The following is a 13,891-nucleotide window of genomic DNA, read 5'->3' as shown; positions in this document are numbered from 1 at the left end:
GTGGTTTGTGGGTTGGTGGCCCAGCCACTCTAGCCTCTGGAGGCGGGGCTCAGCAAATCTGTCCACAGAGAAAAGGGGAAGCTGAGGCAGAGACAGGCCCCTATAAGGAGGAGACTCATACACTTCCCCCTTGGCCACCCCACCCCCAGCCCATCTGCCTCGTCAGCGCTGGGCCCGGAGCTGCTGAGTCGAGTGAGGCCTTGTGGGCTGGACAGAAGTGAGACTGTGCAAGGAGCTCTGAGGTTTGCACAAACCTCCAGCTTTTGCTTTCACTTCCTCTTCCTTTCATGGGATGTGAGCAGAGTTTACCCTTAAGTCTACTGTCAGGGGGACATGAGAGGAAACAAAGAGGGTGGTTTTGCTATAAGTTGAAGTCCCGTGAGTGGTTTTTTTGTTTGTTTTTGGGGGGTTTTTTGTTTTGTTTCGTTTTGTGTTTTTTTTTACGGCTCTGTGCGTACCTGGACTTCCTTTTCCCCTCCCCGGGCCCAGCTACCTGTTCCGTCCCACTCCGGGTTCAGCTTTTCAGGACCCAGGGGCTGCTCTGCTGGGCCCTGTCCCCACCCGACCCCAGCGCTGCACCTCCTACCTCCCAAAGATCCTGGCGCTTCAGGTTTTAGACTGAGCTCGCTCAGAGCAGCTCCCTGAGGATGGGAGCTTATCGTGCTGCCTACTGTATCCCCACGACCAAGAATGGCACCCAGCACCTGGCAGGTGTGTTGAGTCAGTGATTCAGTGGCAGGACTGGAGACCACAGCCTCAGAGTCACCTGGTGATTCAAAGCCAAGAGGCGAACCTTTCCCCCTAGCAGAAGCCCAGGGCACTGCGGGGCCTGTGTCAGGGAGCAGGCCCTGGCACTTGCTAGGCCCTCAAAAATAGTCATCAGGGTGCTTGGTGACATCCCAAGTCTGGGCTCACAGAAGCCCCAGAGCATTCCTGTGTCTTAAGTTTGAGATGTCCTGGTGGTGAGCATGAGGCAAAGAATAGCCAGGTGGTCACCAGGTCCTATTGGTTCTTCCTTCCAAATGGCTCCTGTCCCGCCAGCCCCAGGCCAGACCAGGCCTCAAGTGCTCTGCCCCACTCTCTGTGTTCCAGAGCCACTCTGAGCTCCCTGACCCTCCCCTGGTGCTTGAAGGGGGTCTCAGTGAGAGGAAAGGATCTTTTAAAGCACTGTGGATGAGAAAATGTCTCGTCTTGGGGAGGGGACCCTGGAAGACAGGCAGGTAAGCCAATGGATTAACCTGCCCTCAAGGTTCCAAGAAGCCTCTTGTGCCCATCTTACAGATGAAGAAACCAAGACCCTGAAGGGTCAGGTGACTTGTCCAGGGTCACACAGCAAGTCACTCATTAATTCACTTGACAAGCTTGTGTCAGTGTTTACAGGAACCATAGTACAGCAATAGATGAAGCAACAGTGAGAGGTCTGGAGGACCTGGGTCCCTGCCTGGGTTGGGGAGACCTCCTGCTGGGCCTCAGGGGATGAGACTTGGGTCACTCCCCAGGGCTGGCCTGGCGCTCAGGCCTGGGAGGGGGTGATACTAAGCCCTGGGAAATAGGGCAGCCTTGGGCTTCTGGTGTCACCGACACAGTCCCCTCCCCTCTCTCCGCTCTACTCCTTCCCCTCCCCCTCCCCTGCTTTTGTTTCTTGGCCTCCACAGCCCTTCTCTCTCCCTTTCTCCCTCTCTCTCTCTCTCTCTCTCTCTCTCTCTTTCTGCTATGGCCTCCCTTCCCCCTACTCCCAGTGCAGGTCTTTATGCTACAATCAGGCAGTGATTCCATTTCCTCTATTTCCCTGCCTTTGCCATTTCCTTCCTCTCCACCCTGGGGACCGAGGGTGTCCTGGTAGGAGGCCGAGCTGCATCAGCTCTGATGGCCCCTCATCTCATACTCCAGGCTATGCAGAGCCCGGGGCGGTCTGAGCTCCCCTTTCTCTTGGACACTGTAGAGAGCTTTTGTTCTGAACCCACGGCACAAGAGGTGGGAAAGAGGCCTTGCCCTGAGAAAGGAGGTGCCACGGGGGGCCCAGGCAGATGACAAAAGGGGCCTTGAGGTGTGGGGCCCGCCCTGGCACACAGGTGGGGCGCACCTGGCGGGCTCTCGTCCTGCCCTGGGCAGCCTGTGCCAGGACATAAAACGGGAGGGTTGTGGCCTCTGAGAAGGGGGGGACCAAAAAGATGGCCCAGGAGGAGGGGGAATAATGGCACCAGGGTTGCAGAGCCACCAGCTTCCCACTCCCCGGCCCTGTGTGTGATAGGCGGACTGACACGTATGCGAATCGCAGGTGAATTAGATTCCCTCTGTCTTCGTTCTTCCTTCTGTCCTCTCTCTTCTGTCGCAACAAACAGAGCCCCTCCTACACACATGAGCACACACACACACACAGCCTGCGTGCCTGCCCCAGTGAACACTGAGCCCCATAAGCCCCTTAAACATGTATTTACAGGGTGATATGTGTCTGGTCAGGCAAGTATCCATCCAGTAAAAGAAAGCAGGGGCCTGACGCGCCAGATGGGCAGATGGGTTGATGGAGGCTCCCAGGAAAAAGTGCTTTCTGAGTGGAGACCCAAGGAAGGGCTGTGGCTGCCCTCGAGGGGGACCCTGGTTCCCCAGTCCGGCCGGAGCCTTGGACCAGCCAGACAGGGACAGGTCTGAGGCTTCACGTTGCGGTTCGCCCAGGGCCTGCCCGTGCTTTGCTGCTGGCTCCTGGGAGCCTGAGGGGGGCAGGGCAGCACCTGGGAGCTGAGGAGGCTGGGCTCAGAGCCATGACGTGACCTCCCAGGTTGCACAGACGATGCAGCGGAGCCTGGATGGGGCCGGGCGGCGGGGCCCGGGTGCTGACCCAGCTCTGCCCTCACTGCCAGGGCTCTCTTGAGCTTGCTGTTGATACTTATGCCCCAGATTCCTGGGCTGTGGAGTGTGGCGCTCACTACCTCCACCCCCACGCTGCCCCCATGGGGTTGTTCTTAGGATTAAGTGGCTTTCCTGGGACCTGGTGAGCACTTAGTCACCACCTTTGTGGTTAGTTGTTGGCACCTCTGCGTCCCCGCACGTGGGCTCGAACCCCTTGAGAGCAAGGACTGTGGGCAGGTCCCCGTTTACACCCGGGCACAGGCTCCAGTCCTCAGCCCCAAAGTAAAACCTCCCACCTGTCCCTGCAGGAGGGGGACGCGTGGTGGTCAAGGGCAGGTTCGGCTTGCCCCAGGGATCCTGGTGTGAGCCTTAGGAGTGGCCCCTTTCGCTCTTAGAAGGTCCCTCCTAACAGGGATGGAATGTTACATGATCACCCTCCGTGTAGGGGACCACAGCAGACCACAGCTCCAGCTCCCACAGGCAGACACTGGCTGACTTTTTCGCCGACTCATCTGCCAGTAGAGTGATGTTATGGGTTTCTTTGCTCCCGTTCCCTTCAGCTGCCAGAAGAGGGGTGGTGCCAGGGACTGGGGCCAGAAGAAAAGCACAGGTGAGGGAACTAACATTTCCACTGGCATCCTCATCTCATCTCCTCAGCACCCCAGGACTCAGGCACCATATCCCCCTCCGCAGAGATGAGGAAACTGAGGCTCAGGATGTGACAGGATATACCTGAGCTGGAAAAGGATATAGTCCAGATTTGAACTTAGAATCCAGGGCCAAGTCCTAGCACAGGCTCCGCTGTTGAGAGTCAGTCCCTCCCCTCCGCTGGCCCTGCCTTTGAGGAAGTCTAGACAAAATGCTGAGCTGCTTGTTTTCTCAAACCCACAGCAGACGCGAGGGCTGCTGCTGGGTGCTGCTGGGCGCTGTGTCAGATGGGCCACTGCCATCCTAGGCAGAGATGCTCCCCCACAGGGGCTGCGGTGGGCACAGCGGTCATCTCTGGACACCACAGGGGTGTCCTCATCTCCCTTTCATCTCCAAGCACAGGGCCTGACCCATAGCAGGGATTTAGCAAATATTTGCTACACTAATCAATGAATGAGTTCTTAGTCTCTAGAGGCTGTCGCAGAATCACCCAAACCTTTGCTCGAATTTCGGGCCCCAGAATGGAGAAGTCTCTTAGCTCTGTGGTTTTCACCAGAAAAGGCTGCTTCCAGAGATCTGGGCAGATAAATAATAGTGACTCTTTACATTTGGTGAGGGCTTTATAATTAACTAACCCCCTTCATCTACGTTCTGACCTCTGGGCTCTCACTACCCTCCCATGGGTAGGTGTTTCCATCCCCATTTTTGGACGGGGAAACTGAGACGCAGAAGTGACTTTGAAGTGACTTTGCTTAGTCACTTGTACGCGACAGAGCTGGGACTTGAGGCCAAGCTCAAGTTGGGTGCTCTTTCCAGCAGGGGGTGGGAGGTGGGCTCTGAATCAGGGCTAGCCCCCCAGCCTGTTCCAGGTGGACCCAGAGGTTTCCTTCCATCTGACCCCTTCCATGAGAGCCCTGGTTTAAGCTTAATAGTTTAATCTTTAGTGTCTGTTTCAAGGAGGCTGAATTCCTCCCTGGGGTATTTTATTTTTAGCCAGCTTCAGGAAGGGGAAGCTCCTCTGGCCTGTGGGGGGAGGGAGACACCAGGCCCAGAGCCGGTTTCCTGAGGAAGGGCCGCCGCCGGCCATGCACCTGACCCTGGCCCTGGGAGAAGAGCTGGCGAGGCAGGCAGGAGCCACCCCAGTCCTGTCTTTCTTTCCCCTTCCTTATGGGGTGCCTCTGATGTGCTGTGCCGGGCACTGAGCCGGAGGCGGGGTACAATCTGATGAGTATCCCAGGCCAGGGAGGAGGCCCTTCCACATCCGGGCTGGCGGGGAGGGCTGGGAAGCCCCGGGAACAGGGGGAATTTGAGGGAAGCCTGGGGCACTGGTGGGAGGAGCCGGCAGCTCACCGGGGTTGGGGAAAGGGCACCCGGGTGGGAGAATCCCTGTGCCAAGGCCGGGCTACACGGAGGGCACTGGTGCACCTGGAGCCTCTAGGAAGGCAGGAAGCTGATGCACCGGGGGTTGGACCCTGATAGGTGGACTCATTGGCTTTTTTAGAAACACCTGTTGGATCAGAGAGCATAGCTGTGAACCTGGGAGCCAGTTTTAGCATTCATTTCAGCCAGTTTTCTCAAACTTGGTAGCCATCATGGCTTCTTTCAAATCAGATCTCACATGGAATTCCAGTGTACAAATCAGACACAAGCTATATATATTTTTTAAACCCACTAATCTCTTTTTTTTTTTTTTTTTTGGCTGCGTTGGGTCTTCGTTGCTGTGCGCAGGCTTTCTCTAGTTGCGGCGAGCGGGGGCTACTCTTTGTTGCGGTGCGCGGGCTTCTCATTGTGGTGGCTTTTCTTGTTGCGGAGCACGGGCTCCAGGTGCACGGGCTTCAGTAGTTGTGGCTCGCGGGCTCTAGAGCGCAGGCTCAGTAGTTGTGGCGCACAGGCTTAGTTGCTCCACGGCATGTGGGATCTTCCCGGACCAGGGCTCGAACCCGTGTTCCCTGCATTGGCAGGTGGATTCTTAACCACTGCGCCACCAGGGAAGTCCCCACAAGCTATATTTTACTCGGTATAAATTTAGGTATTTAAATGTCTAACATTTAGCTAATCAAGAACAGTGACCTGTTGTGATGGGCACAGTCATTTAGCATCAGGGCTGACAGGAGGTAGCTGCTGTCTGAGATCGGCCTCGGCACCTAATTTATTTTTGTGTGTTGCCTTGTTTTTGCCCAATATAGTTTTTAAAAAACCAAAAGACCACATTCACATGGCCAAGCCGTTACAAATGGTGACAGTTGTTTAACACCTCACTGTACAGTCTCAAGGTCTGTGCAAAATTAATTATACCTTGGCAACAAAGCCAGTGGGACTACTGAATGTGTAGGAATGAGGTATACATTACATTTAAGTAGATGGGTTTTTAAAATAGCAGAATCTTTATTTTTTGCAATTTTGGATCCGATTTTGTTTTTTTTTTTGGGGGAACTCCTGAAGGACATGCAGAACATAGTTTGAGAACCACTGAGGAAATCCAACCACCCTGTTTCACAGATGGGAAGACTGAGGTCAGCAAGAGGGCAGGGCTTACCCAGGATCCCACCGGGAGATGGAGGACATGGAGATGATCAGATACACAGAGGGTTATCATTGCTCCCCGTAATTACAAGTGTGCCCTGTTCCCAAGGCAGGAATAGAAAGGCGTCAGGGACAGACACACCCAAAACTGGCTGAGCCCTTGCTGAGTGTGTCTGTCTGCTGTCTGTCTGCGCAACATTGAGCGGCAGAGCTAATGTTCCCTTCTCCTCCTGCAGCGATGCCCTCCTAGCCAGCCGCCACGGGATGGAGGGCTTCATGGACTCAGGGACACAGACGGATGCCGTGGTGGTGCTGTCCTTGGCTCAGGCCGCCGTGCTGGGCCTGGTTTCAGAAAATGAGCTCTTTGGAGCCACCATAAGCGCCGAAGCCTTCTACCCGGACCTGGGGCAGGAGCTGTCCGGGGCGGCCATGGGGGAGCCCCGGGCCCCGGGCTCCGATGTCTTCCAGCTGGCCTGCAACGGGCGGGCCCTGGAGGAGCCGGCAGAGGAGGAGGTGCTGGAGGTGGAGGCAGCCTTTGAGAAGCACACCCGGCGGAAGACGCGGCCGCCCGTGCGGCTGGTGCCCAAGGTCAAGTTTGAGAAGGTGGAGGAGGAGGAGGAGCAGGAGGTCTACGAGGTGTCCGTGCCTGGCGACGACAAGGATGCGGGCCCAGCGGAGGCCCCCACCGAGGTGGCCAGTGGCGGCTGCGAGGCCCTGGTGCAGAGCAGCGCCGTCAAGATGATCGACCTCAGCGTCTTCAGCCGCAAGCCCCGGACACTGCGGCACCTGCCCCGAACCCCGCGGCCAGAGCTGGACGTAGCACCCTTCGACCCCCACTTCCCCGACCCGGCCCAGGACGGCTTCCCCGAGCCCAGCATGGCGCTGCCCGGGCCGGAGGCCCTGCCCACGGAGTGTGGCTTCGAGCCGCCGCACCTGGCCCCCCTGAGCGACCCTGAGGCCCCCACCATGGAGTCCCCGGAGCCCGTGAAGCCAGAACAGGGCTTCGTGTGGCAGGAGGCAAGCGAGTTTGAGGCCGACGCAGCCGGCTCGACGGTGGAACGCCACAAGAAGGCCCAGCTGGACCGGCTGGACATCAACGTGCAGATCGACGACTCGTACCTGGTGGAGGCGGGTGACCGTCAGAAGCGCTGGCAGTGCCGCATGTGCGAGAAGTCCTACACATCCAAGTACAACCTGGTGACGCACATCCTGGGCCACAACGGCATCAAACCGCACTCGTGCCCGCACTGCAGCAAGCTCTTCAAGCAGCCCAGCCACTTGCAGACACACCTGCTGACGCACCAGGGCACCCGGCCGCACAAGTGCCAGGTGTGCCAGAAGGCCTTCACGCAGACCAGCCACCTCAAGCGCCACATGCTGCTGCACTCGGAGGTCAAGCCCTATAGCTGCCACTTCTGCGGCCGCGGCTTCGCCTACCCCAGCGAGCTCAAGGCCCACGAGGTGAAGCACGAGAGCGGCCGCTGCCACGTCTGCGTCGAGTGCGGCCTGGACTTCTCCACCCTGACCCAGCTCAAGCGCCACCTGGCCTCCCATCAGGGCCCCACCCTCTACCAGTGCCTCGAGTGTGACAAGTCCTTCCACTACCGCAGCCAGCTGCAGAACCACATGCTCAAGCACCAGAACGTGCGGCCCTTCGTGTGCACCGAGTGCGGCATGGAGTTCAGCCAGATCCACCACCTCAAGCAACACTCGCTCACCCACAAGGTAAGGACGCCGCACGCCTCCCCCAACAAGGCCCCGGCCCCTGGGGTCTCCCCCCGCCTCCCCCCGGGGGCTTGGCCCCAGGCCTGAGGCTCTGCCCTCTCCTCCTGCCATGCTTTCATCCAGTGCTTCCCGAAGCGCTGCCTGAGATCATTTAGGTGGTGAACATCTCTCATTTATATAGTTATATTTTTTTGATGAGTGTTAGAAAAAAATGTAATTGAAATTAGTTTTTTAAATAGTAAAACTTGACTCATTTTAAAACTTTTTAACTGAAGTGTTTGAGGAATCCCTGCAGGACCCAAGGAGCACAGTTGGAGAATCGCTGGTTCTCTATCTCGTGGCTGGGAGGACCGAGGCCAGAGAGAGGCCAGGATGCCACGGGGAGGTGGATGAGATAGATGGTCAGAAGCTCAGAGGGCTTCCTTTGCTCCTTGTAATTACACGAGTCTATCAAAAGCTGTGTGCCTTCCCTTTAGGAAAATGCTAAATATATTTCATTTTAAAAGGGAATAGATGTAAGGAAAAATATTTGCTATGGAAAAGTACAATTGGTTCTAGAATATGACAAAATGAAGCAAAGTGGCTTGTGGGGACAGAAGGTGGAGCAACGCTGTCCTTTTCCACTGTGTCCCTAGACATAAACTTGACCAGTTCTCCCCTACCTTCCTCTTCCTTCAGGCCACTGGCCACCCTGCCTTTCAGCCAACATCACCTCCTTTGAGAGGCTCTTACGTCCAGATGGGGAATGAGGCCTCTCAGGTCCCACAGTCCCACTCTGGCACTTGTTCTGCCCCATGGTTTCCACCCCAAATCCAACCAACTTCACTCTTTGAAGCTGAACATGCCTAGAGCTGCCACTCTCCATAATTGCGGCCTTAGAGCCACTCCAGGTCGAACTCATGTCCTTATCTCTCACAGTAGACACTACAGTGAGTAGGGAAGAAACAGCCTGCCAGGCCGAGAATCCAGCCTTTCCCAGCCCTGGGAACTCTTTCTGCTAGAGCAGAGATGATTCTTAGGTTTCATTGCAGGTGCTCCTCATTCAATTGGTGTAGCTACCTAGAGTGTAATGTTAAGAAGGATTCTGAAGCTGAATCTGGGCTCAGCTGTAAAACCAGATGATTGATTCTTTATGCCTGCGGGGAGTTGGGGGCTGCAGGGGGGTGAGGGTGGGGAGAGTGCAAAGTGATAAGTACACGTGCTATATATTTGCCATCTTTCTCCTCTACTAGGAGACTTAAAAATCCCCACAAGTCCACAAAGTGTTAAAAGAGAAATAATACTGTGAAGAAAAGGCGAAAGCAAAAATCAAAGGCTGATAAAAGTGAAAACATTCCCATTATCAGCCTCAGTTTACACATGCGCACACCATGCCCTTATACTCCCAAAGGGCAGGGCCCCCTCGTGGTCATACACATCATCTTCGCTCTGTCAAGCAAGCATACAAGACAGGAGACACAGCCTGTCTGCTGAGAGAAATAGACACGGGAACCGTTAAATTATAACATGAAACTTTGTACCAAACAAGCAGTTGGGACAGCAGCTGTGACCACAGAAGTGTGTCTGTGCCACTGGAATTCTACTAAATTACTGGGGTTCTAGGAACTTTTGTCCTCACTTTCCTCCCCAGACAATACATTGTGCTTCCTGTGCACACAGCACCCTGTCCTGCTCTGGGGGTCACCTCCAGACCATGGAAAAGCATGTTGACCATCCAAACCAGAGGGTTTTCCCTTGGAATCTTTGTCTCCTGGGGCTGTGTCCCAAAGTCCATCAGTGATAAGAATCACCTGCGGAACCTGTTGGGATTAAAAATTCATGGGAATTTGAATCTCCAAGGAGGGGCCTGAGAGGCTTTATGTTCAACAAGAGCTACAGGTTGTTCTTATCACAAGAGAAGCTTAGAATACACTCTCAGGGGTCGTGGATGGGCTCCGAGGTTTGAGAACTCTTTAAATTCTACACAGACCTGAGTGTTTTGTCATTTTTCCTGGGGTGCTCATACCTTTAATCATACTCTCAAAGGGGTCTGTGAACCGAAAAGACCACTGAGACACAGCACTGAGGTGAAAAATATATACATGCATCTTGATCTCAGGAAGCCATCCAGGCCCCCAGGCTATGGCTGTGTCTTCTTGGCCACAGGCCCCTGGTGCCTGATGTGATGCTGGCTTATAGCAGGTGCCTGGTAAATGGTTGATGAATGAATTAATTAATTAACGTGCAAACGAACACGCTTGCCTCGGTGCCCTGGTACAGGCCTACAAATCCACCTGCCCTATTGGGCAGGAGACAGCAGGTGTATGGGTCAGAACAATAAGACCCAGCCAATCTCTCTCCCTATCACTGGAATGCTTTCCAGAGTAAATGGTTCTTCCCCAGCATCCTCCCGGGCATTTCAAACAAGTGGCCCCTGTTTGGAACGTCCCCAGGAAGTCATTTCCCAGAAGCTCTGACCCTGTGGTACACACACACACACACACACACACACGCACATGCACTTCCAGAGCCTGTGTCCATTGTGTGGCCCTGACCATCGCTCCCACCCCCCACAGGGTGTGAAGGAGTTCAAGTGCGAGGTGTGTGGCCGGGAGTTCACCCTGCAGGCAAACATGAAGCGGCACATGCTGATCCACACCAGCGTTCGGCCCTACCAGTGCCACATCTGCTTCAAGACCTTCGTGCAGAAGCAGACCCTCAAGACCCACATGATTGTACACTCGCCCGTGAAGCCATTCAAATGCAAGGTACCGGGCCTTCGGGCCCCGAGGTGGGACTTCCCCATGAGTGGCCTCAGCATGACGGCAGCAGCCGGGACCCGGTGTGGGCAAGGGAGCCCTGGTTGGGTGAAACTGCCTGGGCTCTGGGGGTTGGGGTGGGCGGTGAGGGTTCAGGTCCTACAAGCTACTGAGGTTGTTTTTTGAGAATTGGAGGAGGGGGTGAAGGTCACGGTGCAGCCGCAGGGAAAGAGCCCCGGCCCGAGACTCAGTGCATCCGGAGATCCGAGCCCTGGGTTTCTGACAGCTTCAGCTCAGGGACTGTGGGGCAGACGCACAGGAACGGTGACCAGCAGGGAGTGGCTCAGTCCTCGGCCTCTGGGGTCACATAGGAAAGGATGAAGCGAGTGCTGTCCACAGCCGATGGGATTCCGGCCCAGCCATGGAGGTAGGAGTGGCTGGGGGTCCAGAGAGCGCGGGTTCCCGGGCTGATGGGCCGGGTGGGGTGTGTTCCAGGTGTGCGGGAAGTCCTTCAACCGCATGTACAACCTGCTGGGCCACATGCACCTGCACGCGGGCAGCAAGCCCTTCAAGTGCCCCTACTGCTCCAGCAAGTTTAACCTCAAGGGCAACCTGAGCCGGCACATGAAGGTCAAGCACGGCGTCATGGACATCGGCCTGGACAGCCAAGGTGGGTGGGCCACACGCAGTGGACAGAGCAGGAGTGGTACTGTCATGGCACATGCAGGAGCCTCCTGTCCAGTGAGGGGAGTGGGGAGGCTGGCCAGGCCTGAGACCTCATTGGGGTGGGCTCAGGTCTGGAGAGGGAGCACCCTGGAGGGCCACCATGGTGATAATGATGGGATATTTGTGTATTCTTCAGAGGACTTACGAGGGCTCACATAAACAATAATAAAAATAATTTGTTGAGTGCTGTGTGCCAGGCCTTTATTAACTCATGTAACCCTCACAGTGAGGTTGGCTCTGTTATTATCGCCATTTTACAGATGCAGACACTGAAGGACAGAGAAGTTAGGTAACTCATGCAAGATCATTACTGAGAGATGACATTTTTAAAAAATGGATGGGAAAGAAAGTAACAAAAGGAAAAATGGCAACTGTAAAGATAAGGGAGAGCCAGGTGAGGTCACAACCCCAAGTACACCATGGGAGGTCCTATGGGCATGCAGAGGGGAGCCCTGAGCTTCCTAGTCACCAAGGCAAAAAGGGATATACAATCAGTCACATTCTTCATAGTGCCTGCCAAAAAGAATGTAGCCCACATACTCAGGAGAAGTGTCCTTACCTCTGCAGTTGGTGGAGGTTTCATTGGCTGTTGGTTATAACATCCCTACATGTTAGTGATAGCCTCTCCCCTCAACACTGGTCAGTAGTGGAAGAACTGTAGTTGCTCTGGCCTCTCATGGGGAGGAGGCACTTTAGAGATCCTACAGGAAGGAGAAGCCAACCACACTTCAGGAAGGTTCCTTGTATAGTCTGGAGCTATTTGACTTTCTGGTGCTCCTTCTGAGACAAATTAGCTGGGAATGTGCCCCGACAATCACCGGGTGAGTTGACTTGCCATGTGAGATTACTTACTAGGAGTCAATCAGTTGCTGGGGGATGCTGCAATAACCCTGATTTAGTTTTGGAGCAGTGAATGGCCGGGGGGTGGGCGTGTTCTGGCAGAAACAGGTGTCATCAGTTTTCCATTCTGGGTGAGGATGAAACGCTGTTGGCTGCATATAGATGCTCTGTAGCCCCTTCTTACCCAAAATGTGGTTCTAGGACCAGCAGTATTGGCATCACCTGGGATCTTGCTAGAACTGCAGGCTCCACCCCACCGCAGACCTGCTGAATCAGGATCTGCATTTCCAAAAGATCCCCAGGTGATTCGTTTGCACCGGAAAGTTTGAGAAGCATTGAATAAAGTGATGGCTTTCAAACTTGAGCAAGGGAGCATGAGAATCACTCCAGGCTTGTTAAAACAAATTGCTGGGTCCCACCTTCAGAGCTTCCGATTCTGTAGGTCTGGGGTAGGGTCGGATCATTTGCATTTCCAGCAAGTTCCCTAGGTCAAACTGAAGCTGCTGGTCAGGAACCTCACTTTGAGAACTTCTGACCTAGACTCTAGAGAACTGTTCTCAAACTTGGCTGCACATTGGAATCACTTTGAGAGTTTTTAAAATGCTGATGCCTGAGTCTCAACCACAGAGGTTCGAATGTGACTGATCTGGCGTGTGGCCCAGGAACTGGACTTTTTTTTAAGCACCCTAGTTCATTCTATGCGCAGTGGAGTTTGAGAGCCAATACTCTAGTGGACGTGCCAGGTAGCTAACCCACCAGGAGGGACCAGAGCAGGACTGGTCCTTTTGGAAGTAGCTGTCCCTGCACACCTCGCTCCCAGGGGGTGGTTAAGGCCTAAGCTGTTTCCACCTGAGGTCAGTGACCAGGGATGCCTAGGGTTGCTTTGTTCCTGATTGTACCAGATGACAGAAAGTAAAGCAGGGATTGGCACCGGAATGGCTGGGGCCCAAGTCCACCCACCACTCACGTATGACCTTGGTCTGAGAAGCTCAGGCTTGACACTTGTGCAGGAGGAAGGCAGCATACAGTCTAGATGGAACCACCCAATAAACTATAGGACTGTAATTCAGGAGGTAGATCAACGTCTTTGTAAAAAATGGTACAGAGTATTCCCTGGGGCCAGCTGGACAGGCCAAATAGAGTTAATAAAGGGAGGTTGGGAGGATAAGAGACCCAGAGGTAGAAATTTTCCCAGGGTCTTTATTTAGCTTGTTTGTAATCAACTATATGGTATGAAGGTGTGGCACTAGGATTTGAGGAAGAAAGTGCCTAGGGGCTATAAGATTTGGTACAGCTGAGGGAACTCCCTGGAGGTCAAGTGGTTAGGACTCCTTGCTCTCACTGCCCAGGGCCGGGGTTTGATCCCTGGTGGGGAACTAAGATCCCACAAGCCGTGTGGTGTGGCCACAAAAAAAAAAAAAAAAAAGAGAGAGATTTGGTACAGCTGGCCTCATTTTATAAAGTCAGATGCTATGGGCACAAGTAAGAGACACCCCATTCAGACTGGTTTAAACAATAAGGAAATAAATTAAGAAATGACTTGCAGTCCAGCCTATCTTCAAAGTTGGCTGATTCAGCCCCTCAACAATGACAGGGTGAGGCTCCCTCTCTCTGTCCACATTATTAGCTGTGCTTCTCCTCATGGTCGCAGAATAGCTGCCAGTGGCCTTTAGGGCAATATGCTTCCTTGTTCACCTCCTTTGGAAGAGTAAGAGCCTGCTCTCCTTTGCTCTGTGAAACTAATAAGAACATTCTAAGAACTCACTAGCAGGCCTTTCCTCATGATTCACTGGCCAGAATTGGGTCCCATCCCTAATCCTGAGCCACTCATTGGCAATGAGTGG

General features: G+C 54.3%; 1 protein-coding gene across 2 annotated transcripts in view; it reads left to right on the top strand.

The window, feature by feature from the left end:
* Positions 1-13,891, top strand: part of ZNF710 (zinc finger protein 710) — a 65,843-nt gene that overhangs the window by 48,131 nt on the left and 3,821 nt on the right. For both annotated transcript variants that reach the window (XM_061179943.1, XM_061179944.1), the window contains exons 2-4: positions 6,255-7,743; positions 10,299-10,490; positions 10,977-11,151. In XM_061179943.1, the coding sequence (XP_061035926.1) occupies positions 6,283-7,743; positions 10,299-10,490; positions 10,977-11,151 (1,828 nt within the window). In that variant the 5' untranslated portion in view covers positions 6,255-6,282. The remainder of the gene's footprint in view (positions 1-6,254; positions 7,744-10,298; positions 10,491-10,976; positions 11,152-13,891) is intronic.

The sequence above is a fragment of the Eubalaena glacialis genome, chromosome 2, assembly GCF_028564815.1.
Source record: "Eubalaena glacialis isolate mEubGla1 chromosome 2, mEubGla1.1.hap2.+ XY, whole genome shotgun sequence".
Classification (NCBI taxonomy): Eukaryota; Metazoa; Chordata; class Mammalia; order Artiodactyla; family Balaenidae; genus Eubalaena; species Eubalaena glacialis.
The sequence above is the reverse complement of the archived record's forward strand: the minus strand, read 5'-3'. Positions and strand labels throughout refer to the sequence as shown.